Below are 27,275 nucleotides of genomic sequence, written 5' to 3'. Positions count from 1 at the left end.
ATGTTCATCAAGGGTTTCCCTCACAGGAAGGGGGCTGCAGCAGGTTCTCAGAAGTAGTCAGCAATTCAAGAGGCTTTGGAGGGGATGTCGTACAAAACTTTGGTAGTTTATGTTCAAGGTTCATGCTCTCAGGTTCAAGAAACATGCCTTGAAGAACCTGCAATCATCTTGTTACAATGAGTAAGGACTCAGCTGGGAGTTAGAGCAATTGGCATTGCTTTACTGAAATTCTCTGAGACTTGAACTTTGCCTTTTATAACCAAAATAGACTTCGAAAAGATTGTCCTAACTCAGTTTGTAGGTGGAAATCTGCTCCCTGCCCCACCCTCCAGAAAATGGATGGATCACAGAAGTCTGAAAGACAGTCCTTGGGAGGAACAGCTAGATATAGATAGTGGACAGAGAACCAGGCCTGGAGACAGGAGGACCTGAGTTTGAATCTGGTCTTGGGTACTTCCTAGCTGTGTGACCCTGAGTGAGTCACTTAACTGTTTGCCTGGCCCTTGCCCTCCTGTTTTAGAATTGATACTAAGACAGAAGATAAGGATTTTTTTTAAAGCCATTGGCATGATGCACTTCTTCTTGGGAAAGATATGCGGCTATCTAAGATGTGGAGTCCCTGGGGCATCTTGCTAACTGACTTGAGTTCACCTCTCTTGATCAGACTTGACTTTCTGGATCCTGAGTCAGGAAGTTTAATGACTCTTCAGAAGAGCCAAAGCCGTTCTTCAAAAGTAACTCAGACACGTGCAGGTGGTGATCAAGAAAACCCTCTTGGAGATCAGTACTTCGTGGTAGTACCCAGGGCAGTCCCCATGACTTGAGGCCTTGGACAGGAGCCCTTTGGGGCACAACATCAGTATTCCAGGAATCGAGAGGACACCATGTTGGGGCAAGAATCTGAGTCAGTGGAAAATATCCATTGCTCCCTCTTCATTAAATCATCAAGTATCTTTAGTCCAGGAATGGCTCAGCCGTGAAGTTGGGCCCCACTAAGATACCATATGCCTTGTGGGTCCTCAGGCCAGATTCATCAAGGATGAGTAATGCATCACTCCCTTCCACAGGAAAAACTGAAAAGTTATAGGGTTAGGATAGCTAAATTCCTAATGGAGGCCTCACAGGCAGAATCCAAAGTAACCAGTGAGCTTTGTCATACGACTGTTTTTAAGTAAATGTTTCTCTAAGATTTAAAAAAAGATGCTGAAGGATCTTGGGCAAATGCTACAGAGATCACAACATGCAAAAAATCAGCGAAGGAACTTAAGCTGGGGAAGAGGAGCCTTAGAATCGATGTGAACTCTGTTTTTAAATATTGCTGCTTCTGTTATATGGAAGTTATCATAGGATCAGGCTTATACTGTGTTCGTTGGATTGAAGCTATAGGGACACTGATGACTTGGGCTAACCAGAAGGACAGCCTTTGATGCTTCAGTGGCTGAGTCCCTGTCTGTCCCTGAAAGAGTTCATACAGAGGCTAGACGAGCCCTCGACTAGGAATATGAAGGGAATCCTCATCCAGCAAAGAGGGACTGCCCTGGACGCTCACGGCAGGTTCTTCAGTTCTAGGATCGGTGAAATAAAATTGATTTAAACTTTTGTTTGTGGGAATCATCTCTTCTTCCTTCAGTTGATCTCAGCCCCCAAAGGCTCATGTTCTGATAATGTCTTTCAGGTCTGCCTTGCAAAGTTTACATAAGGCATGTGAAGTGGCCAGAAGTCATAACTATTACCCAGGCAGCCTATTCCTCACCTGGGTGAGTTACTATGAGAGCCATATCAACTCTGACCAGTCCTCCGTCAACGAGTGGAATGCCATGCGAGACGTGCAGTCCCACCGCCCAGATTCGCCAGCTCTCTTCACAGATATGTGAGTGCATTTGCTGCTGTTATTGACAGAATACCCAACTGCCATATTCTAGGGCCATAGCAATAGCTACATTTGTGTCATGGACATCTTTGGCAATCTGGTGAAGCCTGGGGACCAGTCTCTTCTCAGAAATAGATTTAAATACATAAAGTAAAACACATAGGATTACAAAGATTGAAATGTAGAGATCAAAATATTTTTTAAAAGAAAAAAAAAACAAGAATCCCAGGTAAAAAATTCCTTTGCTACTATCATCACAAACCAAGTCAGTCTGTGCTCTAGGAAAATTGACAGTGTAAGGTGAAAAGCATACATGGCACCCATCCTCTATCTGTCACATAGAAAGATCCCACCTCAAACACTTTGCCATTTTCTCCCCCTCTGCTCTAATACTAATGAACACCTTAATGTGCAGCATAGCTTTTTCAGCAACCTAGAAACTTACTCCATAACCCAATACCAAAAAACTCATTCATTGATGTCCTCCTAATATAGAATTTGTGATTATTCAAATAGGGATTAGGCTTAAAGTTTACTTGTGTGTTTATATGTGAAATGGGAGTTGGTAACAATGACTATAAAAGAATATTTGCATTACTTGGCTTTCAAGAGATTCTGAGACACATTTACAAAAAACACTTATTCTCTTTGTTCATTAGAGTAGGTCCTCTAAAGATTTCTCTCCACAGCCAACTCTTGCCTATTTTAAGTTTTATTTATAACTTTAAAGTATTTGAAAGAAAATTTAATCTAATTCTATCATTTACTTTTTTCACTCACTCAGTCTTGCCTTTCTCTCAGTAAGTGCAAGTCAGAAATTTCAATTGATTGTAGGAAGAGACATGTTATAATGTCTCTCTGATGTACCCTGGATTGGATAAGAGCCCAAGGTGGAGCTAATGTTTATTTCCTTTATAGGTCAGTGTGTTGAGGTTTTGTATTAATATTTTGAGAACTCTTTCAGATTTAGTTCCTGATATGAAAATTAATCAGGATGTTTATTTGCTCTAAATTGATCTTTGGAGGTTTGTTAAGTGCTCTATGGATAGTGGTAGTGGCTCTTTGGCCTTGTGGACAAGGTTCACCCTTGAGTTCCTGTAATTATACCAAAATAACTCACTAGTAGAGAAGACAGGATTAAAATAAAAATCTGGGTTTGGGCTTCACAGGAAGAAAAACTGAAAACTCTTAAGAATTCTAGAAAAGTCACAGATGGATAAAGTTACACAAAGGAGTTGTGTTCTGGCTCATGAGTTGGAGACTAGTAAGCAATTAGGGAAGAGAGTGTTTGTGAAAGTTACTAAAAATCTAGTCTGTGGCCAAGGAGTTGGCTCCTATAATACCTTTGCCCGAATGATCCTCTTTGTCTGGAATACACCCTCACCTCAGCACCGTGTCTTCTCTTCCTACAAAGCATAGCTCATCTACCATCTACCTTTCCTCCTCTCTCTCTCTCTCTCTCTCTCTCTCTCTCTCTCTCTCTCTCTCTCTCTCTCTCTCTCTCTCTCTCTCTCTCTCTCTTTCTTTTTCTCTTTTTCTCATTAGTCCTCCTTCCCTCTTTAAATTCCTCTGTTCATTGTGTGTGTTTCTCCAGGACCTGACACAGTTGAGCAGGACTTGCACATGATCCTCTTTAGCCCTTCCCCATATGTATGTAAGCTGTATTTGCCATCAGGTTGGTGTCACATTCTCATTTAGGGTCTGTCCACACCTGACTTGAGTTATAGCTTATATTTCCTTGCCAGTAAGAACATATTTTGAAAACTAAAATAGCTCCCCTTTGCCTTTCCTAAAATCTCAAGTTAATGGAAAAGCCTATCACAAGAGTCTCATTTTAGCACCCCTGAACCCTGAAACCTCCATGGANCCCTCTCTCTCTCTCCCTCTCTCTCTCTCTCTCTCTCTCTCTCTCTCTCTCTTTCTTTTTCTCTTTTTCTCATTAGTCCTCCTTCCCTCTTTAAATTCCTCTGTTCATTGTGTGTGTTTCTCCAGGACCTGACACAGTTGAGCAGGACTTGCACATGATCCTCTTTAGCCCTTCCCCATATGTATGTAAGCTGTATTTGCCATCAGGTTGGTGTCACATTCTCATTTAGGGTCTGTCCACACCTGACTTGAGTTATAGCTTATATTTCCTTGCCAGTAAGAACATATTTTGAAAACTAAAATAGCTCCCCTTTGCCTTTCCTAAAATCTCAAGTTAATGGAAAAGCCTATCACAAGAGTCTCATTTTAGCACCCCTGAACCCTGAAACCTCCATGGAAGATTGTTCTGAAATAATGGCGTGGGACTTGAGCACTTCAGTTGTTTACACCTGAGATTTGCTTTTTCTCAGTGAAAGCAAAAAAAAGTGTGAAGTGGGAGGTTATTGAGTCTAGATGTCCAGCTAGTGCATTCACACCAGAACCCAAGACTTTCATAAGAAAAAGAAATCTGTGCCTGGCATGGGCTGTTTTCTCCTATTTGTCCTCATCAACTTTGTCTGGAGAAGAATCTGAGAGGGAAGCTTAGAATTTTAGTAATGAACTACCCCATGGAGATGCCTTGGCTGAGTGTCAGAGAGACCGTCTCAGTGCAGCCATTAGCCTGCAGGTTTTGTGAGAAACAAAGAGCTGGAACAGGAGGGAACCCCATAGTTGTGGGTTGAGAGTGTCCATCTTCAGAGATTACTAAAGCTATTTTTGTAGCCAGTGATAAGGCTGTCAGCAGCAGGAGTGGGCAGCATGCCTAAGGGCTTAGTCCTTTTCCATTTCCATGTAAGGAGGCATCCAGCTGATACCTTTCTTGGTAGGTAAGGGGGAAAAAGAAAGCAGAGAGAGCCACCCTGACTGGATCACTCGTTTGCAAACACAATGTAAAGGAGTATCATTATGTTGTAGTGCAGGAGAAAGTCAAATTCAGCCAATTAGAGCCCACTGCCCTAGTCAGAGTGCTAAGAATCATGTAATATGAAGATGAAAAGTGATTCTCTAAAAGTCCAGGCCCAACCATGTCATTTCTTCCTACTCGGAAAACTCCAGGGGCTCTCTGTCACCTCCAGGAGCAAATACAAACTGCTCCAGGTAGTATTCAAAACCCTTCATAACCTTGCCCCTTCCTACCTTTCCAGTCATCTTACACCCAACACATACTCTTAGATCCACTGATACTGGCCTCCTGGCTGTTTCATGGAAAAGACTCTCAGTCTCTCCACTCTGGCATTTTCTGTGTCCCCCATGCCTGGAATGCTCTCCCTCCTTATCTCTGCCTATGTGCTTCCCTGGCTTCCTTTAAGTTCTAACTAAAATTAGTTAGGTCTTTCCTAACCCCTCTCAATTCTAGTGCCTCCCTCACTTAATTAGTTCCCACTTATCCTGAATAGAGCTTGTTTTGTATATGCTTGTTTCCTTGTTGTCTCCCCCATTAGACTTTGAGGGCAGGAACTGTCTTTTGCCTCTTTTTGTATCCCCAGCCCTTACCAAAGCATTTGACACATAGCAGACCCTTAATAAATGCTTATCAACTGACTTTTTAAGTGGGTAAGAAATCCAAAGGAAGTGGCATGATTCTGTTCAAGTCCAGGCTTAATTAGATTGAAAATCAGCCATATTTTGCTAGGAGCTGATATTGGAGAGAGAAAATTTGGGTTCAGGGCCCAGTTCTGACACTGATTAGCCCATGTGACAGTGAACAAGTCAGAGAACCTCTTAAGTCTTCAGTCATAAAGTGGAAATAAGGATATTTCTGTTCTCTAAGGCTTGTTATCAAGAAAGCACTTTGGCAATCCTGAAGGGTTATGGGTCAGTTGTTATTATTTCATTTATCTCAAATTGTTGTGTGAGCATTTGGGGCCCATTTTAATTACTTGGTCTCTGAATTTCATTTCTAGAAAGAGAGTAGATCCCAAGATCATAGATTTTTGAGTTGGAAAAAACCTAGTCCAAATCCCTTTAGTTCCTCATCTGATTGGAGACATGAAAAAAACGAGGTCCAGAGAGATTAAGCAGGTTCCTATCGTCGTCCCAGTAGCATATACCAGAGACAGAATTTGGACCAAGGACAGGGTCTTGTTCCTAATCGGGGTAAGCAGTATGGCCTCCCATCTTTCCCCAGAACACAACCTTTGAGAGGTCTATGCGAAAGTAATTTAAGGTCTAGAGAACATAAGAAATTACCTAATGGGTCAGACCCATGATCCAAGCCACAAAAGAATATTTGAGAAGGAAACTAGAATGGAAGTGCACATTACCCTATGTACCTTATTTCTTCTCTTTTGCTGAATCTTCATCCAGCACATCCCCTAACTCCCAGCAGTATGCTTAAGGCTCTGCCTTGAACCATCTTCTCTTTTCCTTCTATGCTTAATGATCTCATCAACTCCCATGGTTCTGTTATTATCTCTTTACAGATGATTTCCAGCTGAATCTCTCTCCTGCACTCTTTATCACACAACAAATGGTCTATTAGACATTTTGAACTGGTGATCCCTTAGGTATCTCCAATTCAACATGTCCAAAACAGAGTTCATGGTCTTTCCTTCCAAATTCACCCTTCTTCCAAACTTCCCTATTATTGTCAAGGACACCATCATCTTTCCAACAGTTGTGGCTCCCAATTTTGGTATAACTTCATTTCCTCACTCTCACTCGCCCCACATTTTAAATCAGCTGCCAGATGTTAATTCTGCCTACAGAATATCTCTCATATATGTTGCCTTTTCTCTCTTTACAGTCACTTCTGCCACCACTCCTTCCCCAGTTCAAGCCCTAACCTCACCTACCTCACCTAGACTATTGAATTAGCCTCCTAATGGTCTCCCTGTGGGTTCCCTTCACCCTCAAATCCATCTCCCTCACAGGTATCAAAGTGATAGGATAGGCAAATCACCCCTCTATTCAATAAACTCCACTGGTCACTTATTACCTGTAGGATCAAATATCCATCTGTTGAAAATCCTACCTTTCCTTCAAGACTTAACTCAAACTCACCCCCTTTAAGAAGTCTTCTATTGCTTCACCTTCCCACCTCCCAAGCCTGTTTTCTTTCTCCTCTGAAACCCTCCAGAGCACTTCATTTATACTTAACCTCCTTGAAGCCTTATAGTATGACCCTATAGCACCAAGAGCATTGTGTCATATTTATCCTTCTACAGTAGCACTTAGATCATCCAGGTAATATTCAGATCCAGTGCTTTCTCCAATTCACTGTGCCCCACCACCACCATTACCTATATCTATGTTGACAAACCTATGGCACGAGTGCCAAAGCATGCCAGAGGAGACTGTTCCCTTCCCCTGTCCACATGCACCTGAGGATGTGTCTCACATGACCCACCCCTCTTACTAGCAGCCCAATGGGAGCGCTTCCTCACTCCCCTGTCTGTGGTAAGGGAGGCAGCTCACATGCAGCATGAGGGGTTGTAGTTTGGGCAGTCGGTCTCTAAAAGGTTCACCATCACTGACCTAAATCATAACTCACAAGAAGAAAAATGTTATTTAAAACATTAATTTCTTGAAGTGAGCAGAACCAGGAGAATATTGTACATAGTAACAACAATATTATATGATGATTAACTGTGAAAGACTTAGCTACTCTGATCAATACAGTGATCCATGACAAATCCAAATTCATAATGAAAGATGTCATCCACCTCTAGAGAGAGATTGAATAATATTCTATCACTCTCTTTATTTTTATGGGCTTTTCTTTTTACAATATAGCTAATGGGAAAATATATTTTGCATGACTTCACACATATAATGGGTCTCCTACTGTTTGCCTTCTCAATAAGTAGGGGAAAGGCTGGAGAAAGGGAGGGAAAGAATTTATAACTCTCAAATAAACAAGACATTAATTTTTCATCTCCAACCTTTGTCACCTAGTGCACTCCAACATCTTGCCAGTTTTGTAGTGTTAACCAAGGCAGCTTTTGCCTCTTTTGCTAATATCCATCTAAATAAGAACAATTTCTTCTCTTTCTAGCCCAACTGAACGAGAACGCACAGAACGATTAATCAAGACCAAACTAAGGGAAATCATGATGCAGAAAGACTTGGAAAACATCACATCCAAAGAGGTAAGAAGACTTTAAATCCAAGGTGTTCTTGGGCTCATGTTTAAAAGATAGTGATAATAAATGGGAGTTAAGGGTGAGGGGTGATGTTGGCAGTAGTATGAACTAGAGAATGATGAAATTGAGAAGAAATAAGGAGCTATATAGCAAATAGTAACACCATTAAATACAATCTAAATATGGAAATGTACATTTGGGTCTCTGCCAATACTAGAAAGAGATGTATAAAAATATTAATAAAAACAATATAAAATAAAATGTGTATAGATTGTAAATCAGGTGTCCTTAATTTGTGCTTTATTGTGGAGAAGCTGGATCCTATTCTATAATTCTGCAATTGAGTTCATTTATTTTACCCTTTTTGGTTTACTGCTGGCTCTGGAATGATTGGGAAGGCCAAAGAAAGAAAAGCTATGTCTCTTAAGGACCCACCTCCACAAGAAAAGAGGTTCCATTCTCTTGTAGAATCTCCTTGACAAAATAGAAGCTATGGATGGAAGGAGTTAAATTGATTGTTTGAAATATAACTACAACTGGAATAATATAAATGCACAAGGGGCTTAAACCCTGGTGATTGTGTGTGCTCCCTGGGGTCTCAAGTATCTCTGACCAAAGGAAGAAACACCAGAATTACTCTGCTCACCTTAGCATATGTACTACCCTGGCATCTTTCCCTCTAACACCAAAGCTAAGTAGTATTTGAGATTATAAAGACAAACTATGGAATGACCTCTTCTTTCATGGTGCTCCCAATCTAGTGGGTGCATGCCAATGGCATATCCAGTAGGTCTATAGAAATGTGACCTGGTAAGCATTGACAAATGACCATCAGACAGACATTTTGTAGATGCTAACTGCATCAGTGGTCAAGGTCAACAAATTGAAAGAGTGGTGTATAATTTATTAATTTCCATTAATAAATTTATTAATGTATTAATTATGATTAAAAATATGTGTCTGTGACCCCCTTCTTTCCTCAGATACGCACAGAATTAGAAATGCAGATGGCCTGCAATCTTAGGGAATTCAAAGAATTCATAGATAATGAGATGATTGTGATCCTTGGGCAAATGGACAGCCCCACCCAGATCTTTGAGCACGTGTTTCTGGTAAGTGCTGCTTTCCCTGAGTCCCTCCACCCCACAAATCTCAGGCAAGTGGGGTGTATATGGGGTTCAAGGAGGCTAGTTCTTTTGTGTATCTTTTGCATTTACCTGGAGCTGGACATGCCTACACAGGGATCTCCTCAAAAGGTAAAGGCTGATGGATATCTTCAGTCCCTAAAATCATCCAATTGTGAGTGCAGTGCCTGAGCCCCGATGACAGGACCAATTTACAGCCAGTTATTTAAATGAGCTGGGTATGTGTCCCAATATCTTCCTTTTCCAGTGTTAAATGTCTCCATGTTATCTGTGGCAAGAGGAACCATATGATAGAAATCCACAGATGATCCAAATTATTTTAGTTTTTACTTCATGCCATGAATGGGCTAGCTTGAATTTTATTTTTATTATGAGCATTGAAATGACTAAAAGATAAAGAATGACAGGACCACAGACCTAGAACTGGCAGAGACCTTAGAGGACATCTGTTCTAATGGCCTAATTTTACAGATGGGGAGGCCAAGGCCCAGGGCGGTGTAGGGACTGCCCTTTGCCACACGAGTTCTGAAAATCAGGAGGCCTGGGAATTCGGGTCCTCTGAAGCCCCAGAGGTGGTGGGGGAGGCGGGGTGTAGAAGAGAGGAAAGAGAGAAGGGGGGCAGGTCCTAGATGTAGTTCCTACTCTGAATAATCCTGAATCGTGAGGCTGAGGCTCCCCTGAAGAGCACATCTGCCCAGTGGAATGAGTTGCAGCTTTGTGCAGCTCTGGAACATTCATGAAAAAGGAGTGCCCTGGGGGGCCGGGGTGGGAGGAGCATCTCCACTGGTTCCTTTAACATTGTTCCATGTGTGCTGCCAACTGTGAATGCAGATCACACTGCACAACTTGCTATTGACCTTTCCATATATAAAATGCCTGGCTTGGTAGGCCCTTGTGCTTCCTTCCCTCAGGGGATCCAAATCCCTCCTCTTTTGAAAGGCCCCATACAGTTTGGAAAGAATCTGTGTATTCTCTTTAGAAGACTCTGAAAAGCCTGCCCTGCCTCCACCATGTCCACACAGCTCTACCACAGCTCCAACAATGGGCATTCCATCTTCCAGAGTGTGCCCAAGGCTAAGAGGCTGGAAATCATCTCCAGCCAGAACTGGAATTTTGATGGCCTCACAGCCATACATTCAATTCTTGATTGATAGAGGCCACCCTCCTCAGTAGAGGGACCCCCCTGGGCCACCTACCACCCCAGGGTGGTTTAGAAGGGGATTGATAATACTTAAGAAGATGAATCTGACACAAAAACCAAACCATATCCAAACCAGATATAAAAGATGCTGAATACACATCCACATTTTCCCACAACTATCCATGTTACAGAACTCTTCCCTTATGATAGCCTGGATATTAGGTCATACCGGTTTGATATCTTTATTTCTACTAACCTCTAACTCAGTGATTCCCAAAGTGGGTGCCACCGCCCCCTGGTGGGTGCTACAGCGATCTAGGAGGGTGGTGATGATCACAGGTACATTTGGGGGCGGTGAATAACTGTAAGGGGGCGGTGATAGTATGTGACAGGAGGCGCTAAGTAATATTTTTTCTGGAAAGGGAGTGGCAGGCCAAAAAGTTTGGGAACCACTGCTCGAACTGAAATTGAGTGTTTCTTTTGATTAGCAGTGTTGTCTACAAACCATAGTGGTGTCACCAGGCTGCTGTTTGAGGGGTCCGTGACACAAACAAGGTGAAGAGCCTCTTCTCTGGGTCAAGAGAAAGTAGAACTGAAAAAGTGTTCTAAATCTCTTATAATTAGAGAAATGCAAATCAAAACAACTTTGAGGTACCACTTTATACCTAGCAGATTGACTAACATGACAGCAAAGGAAAGAAATAAATGTTGGAGGGGATGTGGCAAAATAGGTACACTAATGCATTGCTGGTGGAGTTGTGAAGTGATCCAACCATTCTGGATGGCAATTTGGAATTATGCCCAAAGGGCTTTAAAAGAATGCCTGCCCTTTGATCTAGCCCTACCACTGCTGGGTTTATACCCCAAAGAGATCATAAGGAAAAAGACTTGTACAAAAATATTTATAGCTGCGTTCTTTGTGGTGGCAAAAAATTGGAAAATGAGGGGATGCCCTTCAATTGGGGGAATGGCTAAACAAATTGTGGTATCTGTTGGTGATGGAATACTATTGTTCTCAAAGGAATAATGAACTGGTGGAATTCCATGTGAACTGGAACAACTCCCAGGAATTGATGCAGAGTGAAAGGTGCAGAACCAGGAAAACATTGTACACAGAGACTGATACACTGTGGCACAATTTAATGTAATGAACTTCTCTACCAGCAGCAATGCAATGATCCAGGACAATTCTGAGGGACTTATGAGAAAGGACGCTATCCACATCCAGAGAAAGAACTGTGGGAGTAGAAACACAGAAGACAAGCAACTTCTTGATCACATGGGTCGATGAGGATATGATTAGGGATGTAGACTCTAAACGATCACCCTAGTGCAAATATCAATAATATGGAAATAGGTCTTGATTAATGACACATGTAAAACCCGTGGAATTGCATGTTGGCAACAGGAGAGGAGTGGGAGGAGAGGAGGGAAAGAATGTGAATCATATAACCATGGAAAAATTCTCTTAATCAATTAAATAAAATTAAAAAAAAAAAGAAAGTAGAACCAAAAGAAATTCCATCTTACATAACTTTTTCTTACAAGGTAGACAGTTTTGTTCTGTTTTAAATATATTTCTTTCTTGTTAAATAATACTGGTGAACCTTGAAGCTTCACTATTTCCAAAGCAATAGTGTAACCAGATCGCCTTGCCTTCTATGACATTCACTGCAGGATGGGTTATGATAGAATTGGCAGAGGATCTGACTGACAGTCTATTTTCTGTCAGCTGGTGGCCTTGGGCAAGTCACTGATGCCCTCTAGGCCTTACCTTCCTTCTCTCTAAAATGAGACTGCTAGCTTAGATAACCACCACATTGTTTTACAGCTTGAAATCCTCTGGGTTCCATTTCACCTTATTTTCTTTGGTAACTACTCTCCTTTTTGGTTCTGCCACATCATCTGTTCAGAGAGCTCTCCTTCAGAGCTTCTGAGTTCCACTGAATTTCCCAAAAATTGACAGGGAATAACTATCTTATTCGAACTGCAAGTTGTGTTGTTAATTTTCTGCAAGGACAACTCATCTTGTGCAAAGCTGCCCTTCATGGATCATGCCCAGCCTGTTAAAAGTGAGGAATTAGCATTTCTCTCTCCTTTTGTAAGAGTGTCCATTTCCGTGGATTCATGTAGATTTGTATGGAAAGGTTTTTTAATGATCTGAAGAGTGAACTTGAAAGAAATCCGTGCTAGTTGAGATTAGAAGGAAGTCTAGTCATCCTCAGAAAGAGAAGCTTCTCTGGATTCTTGTTAGGACCCTTTACCAGACTGGAAGGTTCTGCCCAAAGTCATCCAGATACCCCCAGCCTCCTGGGGCTTTGGCAGGGCTGGAGGAGAAGAGAAAAACTTCTGCCAAAAAGCAAGATGGGCAAGGCCCAGGAATGTTGGACCTAGCCAACAATTTCACTCAGGAGTGGAAAAAGAGACAGAGGCCCTGAGGCAGAATATTCTGTGTGAACTATAATGGAGAGGTCCACACTGGAAAATAAGGCCCTGAAGCATTTCTTACATCATGATCGCCTTCCCAGCACAGACAGCACAATGGGAGACACGTTAATAGATAGAAAACCCACAGACTAAACAATGGAGGGAAGTGTTCCTTGTTTGCCCCTTACCTGGAGACAAAGTGGCATAAACAACCTCGCTTAGAAGGAGAAACAGTATGGGGGGGCAGCACCCTGTGCCTCCCTTCCCCCACCTCAGGGCTTTTTATACTGAGAGAAGGAAAAGGGAAGAGAAAGGTCTTTCCCCTTGTGAGCCATGCCCTCATTTGAAGCTGCTTCTTATGAGATTATCTCTGCTTTGGGACAGGGCTTCTGAACCTTGTTGGTTTCTTGGGCAGCATCTTGGGGAAGTCCAGGGACCCCTTCTCAGAATCAGGTGGTTACATGTGTAACCTAAAATACTGGGTTGTGAAGGAACCAATTACATTGAAATCTAGTCTATAGACAGGAAGGCAATGATTCAGAGTGATCTAGCAGTGGTTCTAATAACTCTAAAAGTGGTGAGTTTAAATGCTATTTTGAGATCTCTGCAGTGACAGTGGTGTTACATGAAAATATCTGCTATTTCTGATGATGACAAAAGTCATAAGTTCTGCCGACATTCATAATTTAAAGAAATACTCAATTTCTATTTGAGATAGATGTTTAATATAAAGATGTAAAAATAAAGATGTGATTTTTCTCATTAAGGAATTTAGGCCAGAGCATGATGGAAGAAAAAAGAGAAAGAAAAGACAGAAGTTTTACATTTTAAAATTGAAAATATCCCCAAGGTTTTTTACACTGTATGTTGTGAAGAAGATAAAAAACAAAACAAAACCCAAAAACCATAGCTCTCCTAAGAGTGATGCAGGCTGCCTCCCCCTAGCAGAATTAGGGCCATACAAGTCTGGCTGGGCTCTGGGGTTTGCAAAATATTCATGGTATTTAAGTTAGGAACAGCCAGTAGCCATCTCACAGGGCAGCTGACCCCAAGGTAGCCCTGTGCCTTAAGTAGCTCAGCTTTCGCTTCACTTAGTCGTCAGCTTTTAACACCATTCTCCAATTATTTTCTGTACCATTTTGGTTTCCTGGTGAATTCACAAGCCATTTCCAATTAGCATGTCAGGCAGATGAGTGGTGCTAACTTTTCCTTTTATTAATTTCATCCTTCTCAGCATCCTTTTTAGGAACTGGATTCCTGAACTTCATGAAGGTTAGGTTGTTCTCACTCCCTGCCCCCTATTTCCAGGCCCCACCCCCTTGCTCTCTCACTTGGCTATTTTATATTTTACTTCCTGGAGCTCTTCTTTTAAGTTAGTTATAATTCTGTTCTAAGACCAAACGCACCAAACAGCCATCTTTGTGTGTCCAACTCCAGTTAGCCTTGACCTGAGAGGAAAGATTGGTTTGTCCATCTCCCACTATCCTTTTCCCAAAATGGAGACTACAGTGTTTGATGTTTCCTAGTGAACCTCCCCCCCTCCCCAACCTTCCCCAATCTCTCTTCTAGGCTATGACACTTCCACCTGCGTTTGCTTTAGTCTGTATTTTGAAATATTTAATTTGTTTCTTTTCCCTTTTCCCATTCTAACTATCCTCTCCTGTTTTCTGGAAGGACCATGATCATTTCCTATATGTGGTGTATGAGATTGCTTAAGCCTTGCCCATGTCATCCACCATTTTTACTGTCAGGACTCTTCATGGTGATGCACAATTTTTTTATAGGGGGCGGTGTACTAACGTCTCCTAATTTTGTCATTTGGATTATGCAGGGTTCAGAATGGAATGCCTCCAATTTAGAAGACTTACAGAACCGAGGGTAAGCAGACAGCATTGCCTATGCAGAAACCAACACAAATGTGTCACCATTTTATCTAATGTGATGACATTTTCTCCTACCCTGGACCACCAGTTTTCTTAATTTGGTGCAGACTTATATGCAGTATAGAAATGGAGAGGATCATTCTTGACTATATACTTATTGTTTTTAAAGTAAATTTTACTCATCCTGTCTGTTATGCCAACATCCTTCTATTAACATAGCCCAAGATCACACTCTCCCTTTCTTGCCATCTCACCGTAATGAGCTTATAAATTCACTAAAATCCCCAAGATCCTTTTTTTTTTTTTTAACCCTTACCTTCTTCTTTGGAATCAATACTGTGTATTGGTTCTAAGGCAGAAGTGTGGTAAGGGTTAGGCAATGGGGGTTAGGTGACTTGTCCAGGGTCACATAGCTAGGAAGTATCTGAGGGCAGATTTGAACCCAGAACCTCCCAACTACAGGCCTGGCTCTCCATCCAACAAACCACCTAGCTGCACCCCAAATTCCTAAGATCTTTAAAATAAAGTCTTCTCACAAATCCACCATCAACTCAACTCTAAAGAAAAACATTGGAGAAGTACCAGCAGGACAGAAGTTGGGTTTTTCTTCTCATGAGGGCTATCTGATGGTTAGGATTGCTTCATCAAACCTCAACTTTTACTTCTAGAGGTTAAAAACAAAGATGTACATTTCAGAGCATCATGGAACTCAAGCACTGTTTGAGTTCATGAAAAGTCCATAGACTGGGTAACTCAGAGTCACAAGTTCAAATTCTAGTGCTCTCTACTACCCCAATGCTGTTCCTTACTACATAGAAGCTAAACTAGGAACTCACGATGACACTGGGTCCAGTCCCCTGCCTTCAGGATAGTTCTCTAGGAAAGACTAAAACCATATCAAATAGATGGTTGGCTGTTTCCTTTCTGAGTTATTTCCTGGGATGGAGACCACACAACCTCCCTCAGTTATCCATTACAGGGTCTTATCACCTTGTTTTCTTAATGTCCAGCTGTGCAAACAATATCTTTCCTGCTTTCATACAAGCCTATTTCCTTTTTTCCCCTAGGCCTCCATGAACATAAAAACAATTGCTCTCCAGTCTCCCCATCCAGATCTTTCACAGACTTGGAGAATAATTAAGTGCCTGATTTAGCCATCCTTTTTCTAGGCTTTATAATTTGAACTTTTATCTTTTCCTATAATTATTCAAGGCCTGGTTAGTCTTGCTTCAGCTTCTATACATACAACTAAAAGCCCTGCTCTGTCATTTTAAAAGGGAAGAGACTGAGGGCTCAGAGAAAGTAAATGATTTATTTGCCCAAAGACATACAAGTATGAAAAGCAGAGTTAGGACCCCAAAATCCTTTTCAAACTGTGACTCCATACAGCTTAAGAATTGTTTCTTGGCCCTTTTAAATCATGGTTTTTAATACATAAAAGTATCCTGTCCATTTTCCCCGTCTAATGACACTATGTCACTGACTCCCACTCAGTTTGTGCTGGGCCGAGTCAGGCTTCCTCTTCTGAGCTTGTGCTTGTTTGGTTTTATCCCATGGTCCTCCCGGAAGTGCATCCTGTTTGGGTAAGATCGACTATAAAGAGATCTGTTGCAAGAATTGGGGAGGTCAGAATGTTAGCTCCTAGAGCAATTATGGTGAACCTTTTAGAGACAGAGTGCCAGGCCCCACCTCCATCCCCCCAGACTGAGTGCCATGTTTCCTCCCCCCCAGTGCCAGGCACGCCCTCTCCCCCTGTACCCCACACAGGGGAGGGAGGAAGTGCTCCCATTGGGCTTCTGGGCAGAGGGGTGGGGGATATGAAACAGTGTTGTAAGGCTCAATGGAGAGGGAGGAGGGAGCAGCTCTGCCCAAGTCCCTCTGCCTTTCTAGTAAGGCACTTGGGGGAAGGTGGGGGAGCAGCCAAGTGTCCATAGAGAGGGCTCTGCGTGCCATCTTTGGCTCAGAGGAAGACATGATCATTATCTTCAAAAATTTAAAGGATTAGGGGGTTAGTTACATGGTTCAGTGGATTGAATTATATTGTTGAGAGTCAAATCTGGCCTCAGACACTTCTAGCTATGACCTTGGACAAGTCACTTAACCGCTGTCGCCTAGCCTTGCAGTACCTCTGCCTTGGAACCAATACACGATATTGATTCTAAGATTCGTTTTTAAAAAATTGAAGTATTATCATGTAAAAGAGTCAGTTAGCAAACATTTATTAAACACCTATTTTGTGCCAGTTACTTGCTAAATGCTGGGCAAACAAACAAAAATGTAGAAAGGCAAGAGTCTGCCCTCAAGGAGTTTACAATCTAATGGGAAAGACAGCAGGCATACAAATATGTACATACAAGCTACATACATACAGGAGGAAATAGGAAGAAAATAGGCTGGGGAAGACTGTCAAGACCAGGGAACAGTCAGCTAGGTGGGAGGAAAGCCAGGAAAACCTCCCATCAGAAGAGCAGAATTGGCCTTGTAACCTACCACAGAGCACACAGCTCAGCCCAAAGATGAGCAGCACTGCAGAGGCACAGACTGGCTTGAGATAGGAAAACATTCCTAAGAATTTAATTAATTTTTAATTAATTAAATTTTTAAACCCTTACCTTCCATCTTAGAATCAATACTGACTATTGGTTCCAAAAAAAAAGGGCAGTAAGGGCTAGGCAGGGGTGGGGTCAAATGACTTGCTCAGGGTCACACAGGTAAGAAGTGTCTGAGAACAGATGGAACTCAGGACCTCCCATCTTTAGGCTTGGCTCTCAATCCACTGAGCCACCTAGCTGCCTCCTCTAATAATTTTAATAATAATTAGAACTATCTGACAGTGGCATTAACTGCCTCATAAATATTGGCTGATTTATTAGCATTTTTTAAGTGCAGAAGTGAAATATTCTCTGTGTTCAAGGAGCTCCCCTTCTAATAGGGAAGATACCATGGTACACACAAGAGCATGTCCATGGCATATGCCAAATGAACACAAGTATTTAGGAGTGGGGCAGGGGGGCTCTAGTGGCTGGGAGACTCAGAAACACTGACCAGTTATTGTGAGGAGGGGAAGGGCAGGGCTCTAAAGGGGACACATACTTAACCTCTGTGGTCTCTTCCAAATGTGAGATTCAATGGCAGGAACATGGAGGCTGGAATGAAGGACCTTTGTTTCTACAACTGGGTCTACGACCTTTTCCTAGGTGAAAATAGAATGGCCCAAAAGGCAGATTTTGTGTGAGGTAGTTGGATTTTTTAATTTTTTGATGTCAACAAATCTATAGAACTCCAGTGTTATTCAGGCTGTTGTGTCCCATGCACTGTGCTAACCATTGGGGAGATCAGGCATTTCAATAAGATGGAATCTCTGCCCCTAGGAAGCTTACAGTCTAAAAAGGGAGAGAATTCAAAGGGGTGACTTTAGATATGGCTGCTTTTCATTTTCCTTGCCTTACCATGTAAGCCTTTGGACAAATTAAGCCCAGGGTATTGCTGATGTGGTCCTGGATCCACTCTGTCCTGAGTATGAGGTAGCATCCCAGTGTGGGTTTCTATTCTCAACATTCTGTCCAAAGAATTCTCTTTTTTTAAAAAAAAAATGATAAGAGGAACCACTTTCTGCAAGACCCTCAGCTTAGGAGAACACTTGGAGCCTACCTAAGAATTGTTGCTTCAACATGTCAGAAATACAGCTAAGTATATTTCACTTAGATATGCTTTAGAACAGAGGAGTGGGAAGCAGGAAATCTAGGTTCTAGAACTCTTGAAGGGTACAGGGTAGAAAAAAGTGGGTTTAGTCATCACAGCTTCATTTTCTCTTGGGAATTATCTGCTGGTCTGGTTATTATATATTGGACTTAAAGAGGCAAGTGGTAATTTTAATGAGAACAGCCATAAAGCAAATAAAATGATAAACTACTAAGGTTACTTTTTCTTAGTTTGCAATAAAATATGAAACTTATTCTCTAGGGCCTGCCAAGGTAAGGTTGCCTAACCCTCCATAAAATGAAACTGGATTGGGTGCCAAATTTGGCAAGAAGGCTCTCATGACACAAATTCACCTTTTAGGCTAAATTCCTACATCAAATATGCTTAAACAGTCCCTTTTCATACAACCCTTGTTTGAATTAAATAAGGGAATCCTTTTATGGGATTCCTTCTCCTCTGGGTAGCTCCTTGTTAATTTTAATATTTAATTCAACACTTGAGAAGAAGATCAGTTTTAACTAAGGAAAATGGAAAGTAGGGGATGTTTATTTCTGTATTTAGTTTTGGATTTCTGTAGCCTGTCATAATAGCCACCAATCTGATATCTCATTGTTTTCTTCATAGGGTACGATATATCTTGAATGTTACTCGAGAAATAGATAACTTCTTCCCAGGAGTCTTTGAGTATCATAACATCCGGGTGTATGATGAGGAAGCCACAGATCTACTGGCTTACTGGAATGACACTTACAAATTCATCTCTAAAGCCAAGTAAGCATGACCCACCAGAAATGCATTTTCTTTTCGGTTACTTTCTTTTGCCTCCACCACCTAGAGGTAGGGTTTGGGACATGTGAATACCCTTGAGATGATCCAGAGAAAAGGGTAAGAAATCTGGTTAAAGGAGCTGAGATTATTTCACATAACGAGTAACTTATCTTCCGAATATGAAGGCTTATAGGAAACAGATGTGAGCTAGTTCTACTGTATACAAAAACAGAGGAAGCTGCTCTGAGATACAGCAGGAGGAATTTAGATTAACTTGAAGGAAGAACTTTCAGACTGTGCTTCTTTAACAGGGTAAGAGAGGTTATATTGCCTCTCTCCTCAGAATTCTTTCTATCCCATTTATGAGATGGCATATACAGTACTCTCTGGGAATAAGACTTAGATTAAATATTCTTGGAGATTTTCCCTAGCCTTTTGTTTTAGTAAGATGATATTTTAAATCATGGGTCAGCAAACTGTAGCCTGTGGGTGAAATATGGCCCATCGCCAATAGGAAAGTACAGCCATCAGCTACAGATGGCTTTTACATTTTTAAATACAGCTTTACTGATCAGTGCTCTAAATGGTATGATTTTTGCCCCCTGAGTACTTTTTTTAAAAATTTGTTCCTTAATTGAAGTGGCTTCCCTTTTACATATAAAGTATATCTTTTACACTGTAGATTTTCTTTCTGTCCATATCTTTTTATCATAAAAATTATGTTGGAAGGAGGCAGTCTTGTCCATACCAACCTGACCTATGACATCCGAGTGTATCATGAAGAATCACATTCAAATCATCCCTGGGAGATAGGAATCTTCTACTTTTAAAGCTCTCCAACAGAGATGACTTCTTATTACCACTATGTTCAGGAAATCTATTTTTATTAATTACCCTGAATCCTTCTGACTCTAGGTTAAACTTCTTTAAGAAACTGACCCAGACTGGGGTACCACTCAACTTCCTTGGGGATCAGAGTATTTGGAAATGTAACCCAGAATACCTTCCTTCTGGACCTAAAGACTGGTCTTTTTGTTATTTATAATTCTCCATTCCTAGAGCCTGTCTCAAGGATCATAGCCCCTAAACTTCATGGGCATCCTCCAGGTTCAGAGATGTATCATAACTAAATGTGTTGGATTTATAATTCAGAGCTTACTCTCGACCAATCAAGGTGCTTCTTGATCAAGGGCTAGGACAGAGTGAAGACTTTTGGATGTTCCCCTTACACATGGTCACTAATGACAGTTAGCTAGTTATTGCCTCTCCCCCTGCCACAGAGGAAAGCAAGAGGAAAAGAAGGCCTCTCAAATTAGAGCTTGTCCCCAAACCCAAAGCAAGAATGGATCCAACCAATACACAAGTCACTTCCAAAGTTCACAGAATTCACTCCTTTTTTCCAAATCTTTCGTAGGCTTAGAATTAGAGAATCATAAGGTTCTGAAGCCAAAAGGGACCACAGGGAGGGGGTCCAACATTCTTATTTTATAAGTGAAGAATTGGAGGGCCAGGGCAGTTAAATGACCTTCTCAGAACTTCCCCCTAGTCATTGTTAAGATCACATTGTGGAGACTCAAGTCAGGCTGTGCTCCAAGTGATTTGGTATCCATTCTTTTCCTCTGCTACTGAGGTTTACTCATCCACAAGCACATTCTCCATGCTTGAAGCTCCCTTTTATGATTTAAGGAATAAAAGAGGTTCTCATGGGCTCCTAAAAAGCTGAACTGGAGAAGGGGGGATGCTAAGCAAAGAAAAAAAACAACTTCAAATTAATTAAGTTTCTTCCAACTTGAAAAGGCTATCTGTTCCCACATGTTATTGGGAGAATCCCATTGGGCATTTCATTGGGCAGTCCAGTTCAAGTGATGTTAAAGGTATGTTCCCTCCATGGGAGCTTTTAGAATTACTTTTTGTTCATGATTTGTATAAAAATTTGTAGCTTCTCTTAGGACAGCAGGCATGGACTAGGAACTTGACCCATTGAAGAAGTCTGGGCTTGATTGGGGACAAATACAGAGCATATGCCTAAACTGTCATCTGAGTCACTTGGCATTAGCCTATTCTTGGTGCTAGAAATGAAGTAAATGTCATTCCATGATTTGGGGAAAACCCCATGGTGCCACTAGATGAATCCATTTAAGCAACTCCCATATCCAGCCCTGGATGCTGTAGGAGGCATAAGGAAGATGAAGTTCTTCCCTTCAGAGTACTTACAGTCTCATTGGATAGCTGAGACTGACCCAAGGTAGAGTCAGAATTGATCTGCATCAGCAAGGTGCCAGCCATGGGCTTTTCAAGCCATGGAGCTACTGCTCAGATGAGAGCTTCATGCTGCCTCTTTCCTAAGAGGCTCCAAATCGTTTGGCCAGCATTCTCTGAATTCCTAGAGCATTTGCTTACCTAGATCACTCTCTTATTTTAGCATATATTAAATAACTGCCTTCTAGCATTATTTTAATATTTTGTGACTGTGCCTATAGTCTCCCTAAGAAGTTTGTAAGCTGCAGATGTCCATAGTTATTGAAGGAGTAGCTCCTCGTGCCAAGGTTTTACACACACATTCTCTCTCTCTCTCCCCCCCCCCCCCCACTCACACACACACACACACAGAATATTCTGAGTTGGTTGAGTAGCTCTTTGGCTCAGTTCAGGCCCAGTGTGGGTCATGGTTTATTTTTTAAGCCCTTCAGATGCCACTCCTTCCTGAACAGATAATGTAATTGAATGGAGCAGATGCAGCCTTGTGTACCCCTAAGTTAGACTTGCACAACTGCCCTGTCCTGGGGTCATCAGGGTTTTTTTCTGATTTTTTTTCTTCCTCTCCCCGTCACTAGCTGGGAGGTTTACAGTGTTGTGTTTGGATGAGGGAGGGTGAGGTATTAGCCTCATGTGGCTCATGTTTTCCTCCCGGGGACAAAACACCTGCTGGAACTTACCAAGAGACTGTTCAGGACATTTCTAGATCTGATGAGTCACTGTAGTTCTCAGGAGAGTGATGGACAGAGGTAAAAAATATCTCTCGGGCTCCTGGGGCTCTTGGCCTACACCGCCCTCAAATGAAGTTAGCTTCCAAACGGAAATTCCCTGGGAGTAGGGGTCAAGTTTCCCTGATCTCCCCCAGACTCCTGGCCCTGCCCCCTGATGTGATCAGAGATGTGTATGTGCATAGAAGTATTGAGGGGAAGAGGATAGCACAGCTTTGGGGTTCAGCTCTTAAAGTACATTCATCTTTCTAATAACGCTTTCTCCCCCAACTTTACACCAGGAAGCATGGCTCTAAATGCCTCGTGCACTGCAAGATGGGAGTGAGCCGGTCTGCCTCCACTGTGATTGCTTATGCTATGAAGGAGTATGGCTGGAACTTGGACCGTGCCTATGACTATGTGAAGGAAAGGCGCACGGTCACCAAGCCCAATCCCAGCTTCATGAGGCAGCTGGAGGAGTACCAAGGGATTCTGCTGGCAAGGTGAGTTTGAAGCCGCCTTGGAGTGAAGATTGTGCCTGGCTTCCCTGGGACATCAAGGAGAATGTTGCTGGCGGGGGGAGGGGAGGGGGCTTTGCCTGGTTTTCGGCTTGGTCCAAACCCATGGAAGCCCCCTCACCAAGTGCAGCTCAGAATTGAGTCAAGTGGATCAAATGAGTGGCCCGTGACCCATCAACCAGTCGGTCAACAGACATTCCAGTGCTTTGTCTTTGCCCCACTTTGTGCTCACACGGTCAGCATCTGTCCTGGGTAGGAGCTAAACCTAAGTCTTCTGTCTTCAAGGCCTTGCTAGTCCATACACCGTTCTGCCTCTCTTCCACTTAGTGGGTGCTTAGATGTTTGTTGTCTAATGTAACATATTAGCTTAATCAAAAAGTCATGGGCTCATCTCGCAGTTGAAGTAAGAAAGTTCCTTCTGGAGAGCCAGCTGTTTCTGACGACAGTTTGGCAGCTGGTTACAAAACTTGAAACAGAAAACTTGTTTAGTAATGAATTCCCTTGACTTGATCACGATTCCTTTTGTGGTGACACTCATCTCCCGCAATTCTCCAAAAAAAAAAGATCAGGTGGTTATAAAGGAGTTCAGAAATGGTCTGCTAAGATCTCTGGTGCTGGCATCTTCTGATTTACTGGGTTTTGTTTGGACTTCCATTTAGGCAAGGCTCGTGGTTGTTATTGGATGGTGTAAGCAAAACTGACTAAAAGCATTTGGGCCTGAGGCCAGGTTTTTACTCCATTGAGTCTCATGACCTGAAGTCTCTTAGGCTGATTCTGGGCAGTGTTTCCCCTGAGAAAAATAATTTAAACAACTTTTCCAGACCTTCCCGGGCAAAGGGACCACCCTCCCACCCCCCACCTCCCAGCATTATGAAAATAAGGTCACAGCATAGCATCATCATGGTTTCCACTTTAAAAAAAAAATCCTTCATATTTACTTCATATTTGGCATGACTTCATCTGAGCTGTTCCATTAAGAGACTGGGAGGATACCCCAGGCCCTTTGGCTCAAAGAGAAGGTACACAACTTTGTGGGGCTTGGTGACAGCTTTAATCTCGATTGACTGGAAAAGAGTTCCCAGAAGTCTTTTTTTATTTTTAATTTAGCACAAGTAAAGTTTCTAAGGGTTTAGGCAGTGTCCTCACATGGCCCAGGGAGAGGAAGGACACTTTGTGTGCTGCCAGCCTCCGTGTTTGCTCTATAATCTCAGCTACTGCAAGTGGTAGAGACGTGGGACGTTGTTCTGGTGGGTGGGGTTTGGTTTGGTTTGAAATGGTGAAGGCATCAAGATCTGCCCAAAGAATCCCTCACTCCTCCTGTGACTCCTGGCCATTGTGAGACAGATATGGGACAGCCAGGAAGAGAAGCAGAGGGAGACAAGTGTGCATGCGCACACAGGTACACACACACTCTGTCTATCTGTGTCTGTCTATCTGTCTGTCTCTCTCTCTCTCTCCCCTTTCCCTCTCCCTCTTCTTTTCCTTCTCCCTTCCTCCCTCCATACCCCCAGGTATTCTTCAGGGCTAACAATCAGTTGGTCAACAAACATTTTTTTCTTAAGCTTATAAATTCCTTTTAAAAAAAACAAAAACAAAAACTTCTCTTAGGCCTGACCTGTGGTTTCACTGTTAAATAGGGAACTCCCAGTAAATTGGCAGTTTCTCTCCAGCTTCTAGTCAGAAAGAAGTATGCTGAGGGATTTGCCTGGGACCACCCAACCAGGATGTGCCAAGAGCACCATTTGGACTCAAGTCTTCCCAACTCTGCGGCCAGCTCTCTGCCCATGATGCTGTGTTCCCTCGCTATGTGTTAAATAGATAAAAAACCAAGACAATGTGCTTTGAGAGGGAGAGGGTGATTAGGAAAGGCCTTGTGTAGGAAATGGTGCTTGAACTCAGCTTTAAAGGAAACTAGATAGTGTAAGAAGTGGAGATGTCAGGAGGGGGGAGTGCATGCTAGGCACAGGAGACAGCCCGTGCAAAGACACAGAAGCTAGAGATTGAGTGTGGTATGTAAGAAATGGTGAGAAGGCCAATATGCCTGGACCAAAGAATGAGTGAAGCAAGAGTAATGTATAATGAGCCTGAAAGGGAAGGTTGGAGCCAGGTGATGAAGGGCTCTCCTTGCCAAAGGAATTGGCACTTGTTTTAGAGATCTTGGGAGTTTATTGAGCTGGGAAGAACTCAGTCACTCTGGCTGCTGTGTGGAAGCTGGATTGGAGAGGGGAGAGACTTGAAACAGGGAAACCAATCAGGAAAATCTTGCAGTCATCCAGGTCATGAGTGAGAAGCTGGACTAGGGCAGTGGCCATGTGAGGAAGGTGAAGGGTGCAGATGCAAGAGGTGTTGTGACGTCAATAAAATTTGGCAACTGAAGGACCTTGGCACCCCCTCCCCAAACCCCAGCCACCATCCCCTCACTAGAATGAAAATTCCACAGGGCCCTACTGGTGGAAGAACCCAGATCTGGAAGCACCAGGCTGCTTCAGCTTGAAGGGAGCATTTTACTAAGTTTAGATCAACCCCAACAGAGCTAACCAAGAGCCTGCTTACCTATAAGAGGAGAAAGCCACCTGCCACCAAGGCCAACCTCCAATGTTAAACTACAGCAAGTTTTGTAAGAAAACGTTTCTAAGTAGTAGAGAAAATGCTTTAGAAATTCAGAAAGAAAGAAAAAAGAAAGGAAGGAACAAAGGGAGGGAGGAAAGGGAAAAAGAAATTAATTCTCAGATATTTCTGGAAAATGATAGTCCTCTTTCCCAGAAATTCCATTTGCTGCCCGGGCCTCCAATGTCTTTCACATCTCTCCTGCAGACTCCCTGGGAGCTAACCCAGGGCTTTCACAGCAGAAGCATGGGGTTGGTCCACTTGGGCTTCTGTGGTTAGCCTGTAATGGGGATGCAGTGTCATAGAACTGACCTTAACTGGCATCTGCCCTGCCCCCCTTTTACAGAAGAGGTATCTAGACCCAGAGAAGAGATGATACTTGCCCTAAAAGACACTCAGAAAGCTTCTAAGCTGGGATTCCATTCTGAGCTGCTAGCTCCTCCTAGGAGGCCCTTCCTCCAGGGACAGCTGCCAGGATATGACCAGTCAGTACCTGAATAATTGGCCATTTCTACCACAGCTCCAACAAGCAGTCTTCTGGCCTCCACTGGAACATTTCCTATCATCTCTCAAGGCAGCATTCCACTTTGGATAATTCTCATTGTTAAAGAAGTTTTTCCATAATCCAGCCTAAATCCATCTCTCTACAACCCTTTGCTCCCAGTTCTGCCCTCAGGGGCCTGTTAGCCTTTCTTCTCAAAGATAGCCCCCCTGGGACCCCCAAATCTCTCTTCTTCAAGAGGCAGAACCACAGCTCCCCAGTCCATTCATGTAATAAGCACTTAGTAGGTTCTTCTATGTGCAAAATACTATGTCTACAAAAGCAAAAACTCTTCAAGGAATTTCTAATCTAATAATGACAGGAGCAGGTGCCCAGAAAAATAAGTCATTACTGAGACTGGGCACCGGTCTAATACCTAGAGGAATCAGAGAAGGCCTGTCAAAGGAGGAGATGCTTGAGCTGACACTCCAGGCAAGCTAGGGATTCTAAGAGCTCTAAGGAAAAAGGGAGAACATGTCAGGCCTAGGGGACAGCCTGGGCAAAGAACTGCAGGGAGAGATGGATGGCTTTTGGAGAACAACAGGTAGGCTGGTTTAGGAGGCAGTCATGGGGACTCAGTCTGGAGATGGGGCTGGCAGCTCCAGGCTGTGAAGGGCTTTCTGTGCCTAACAGGTTCATAACTTATCATAGAAGCAGCAGGAGTCACTGGGACTTTTGAGCAAGGCAGTGAGTGGGTGATTTTGCCACACTTGGGATCTGGCAGCTGAGTGAGGGTAGGGTGGAGAGTAGAAAGAAGGGACCTGTCCAGCCTCCCAGCCCCTTGGTGGGCAAGTCACAGTGAGGCTCTATAGCTTTTAGGTGAGCTTTGGACTAGATGATGACTGAGGTCCCCTCCACTTCTCAGATGTGGTGAGCCCATGCTATCTAGCTTCCTCCAGAGACCATGTTGGTCATGCACCAGCAAGCTTGTTGATGTGTTTCCTAAAAAGAGATCTTCAAAGCTAAACTCGGTCTTTTTAATGTGGTCTCCCCCAGAAAAACCAGCCGGACAGTTGTCTCCCTCACTCGGGATGCCGGCCTCCTCCAGTGTAGCACTGTGAGTGCTAGAGTGTAGGAATTGTCCAGCCCTTTTTAGGTGTCCCCCACCCTTAGTACAGTAGAATGCTTGCCATCCATTCAGCCGCCCCTTCTCCTGGTTAGCCAGCTTTGAGGCTGACACCCCCTGAAATCCCAATTTTCGTGTCCAGTCACCCTTCCTTCCCCATGACTGGTGAAGCTGATCTTTTGAACCTAAAGGAAGGACTCTCCTCTGCCTCTTTCCTATTACCAGTTCTGTATCCAAGGAATTGAACTGGGGTGACACCAGGCAGGCTCCCTGATGTTCCTGGACCAATTTATGCTTCTGTCAACAATACCACTTCCCCAGAACCAGGCACTTCAAAGATGTGTGGGACTGTCAGGATGCTGATAGTGTCTCAGAAATATTAAGAATTGTTGGCGCTTTTGTTGTACAAATAAGATGAGCCACTCTTCCTAGTCAAACCTCCTAAAAGGGGAAGATGGTTCTGAAAGCCAGAACTGCTTTGATTGGCTCTCATTTTCCAAGATGGAGAGAGAGAGAGAGAGAGAGAGAGAGAGAGAGAGAGAGAGAGAGAGAGAGAGAGAGAGAGAGAGAGAGTGTGAGTGTGTGTGTGTGTGT

The 27,275-nt window shown here is 42.9% G+C and overlaps 1 protein-coding gene across 1 annotated transcript in view; it reads left to right on the top strand.

The window, feature by feature from the left end:
* SSH2 (slingshot protein phosphatase 2) overlaps positions 1-27,275 on the top strand; it is a 100,078-nt gene that overhangs the window by 63,961 nt on the left and 8,842 nt on the right. The window contains exons 7-12 of the mRNA XM_044672891.1: positions 1,676-1,870; positions 7,833-7,926; positions 8,904-9,032; positions 14,465-14,511; positions 18,843-18,989; positions 22,252-22,452. Of these exons, the coding sequence (XP_044528826.1) occupies positions 1,676-1,870; positions 7,833-7,926; positions 8,904-9,032; positions 14,465-14,511; positions 18,843-18,989; positions 22,252-22,452 (813 nt within the window). The remainder of the gene's footprint in view (positions 1-1,675; positions 1,871-7,832; positions 7,927-8,903; positions 9,033-14,464; positions 14,512-18,842; positions 18,990-22,251; positions 22,453-27,275) is intronic.

The sequence above is a fragment of the Gracilinanus agilis genome, chromosome 4 (genome assembly GCF_016433145.1).
Source record: "Gracilinanus agilis isolate LMUSP501 chromosome 4, AgileGrace, whole genome shotgun sequence".
Taxonomy (NCBI): Eukaryota; Metazoa; Chordata; class Mammalia; order Didelphimorphia; family Didelphidae; genus Gracilinanus; species Gracilinanus agilis.
The sequence above is the reverse complement of the archived record's forward strand: the minus strand, read 5'-3'. Positions and strand labels throughout refer to the sequence as shown.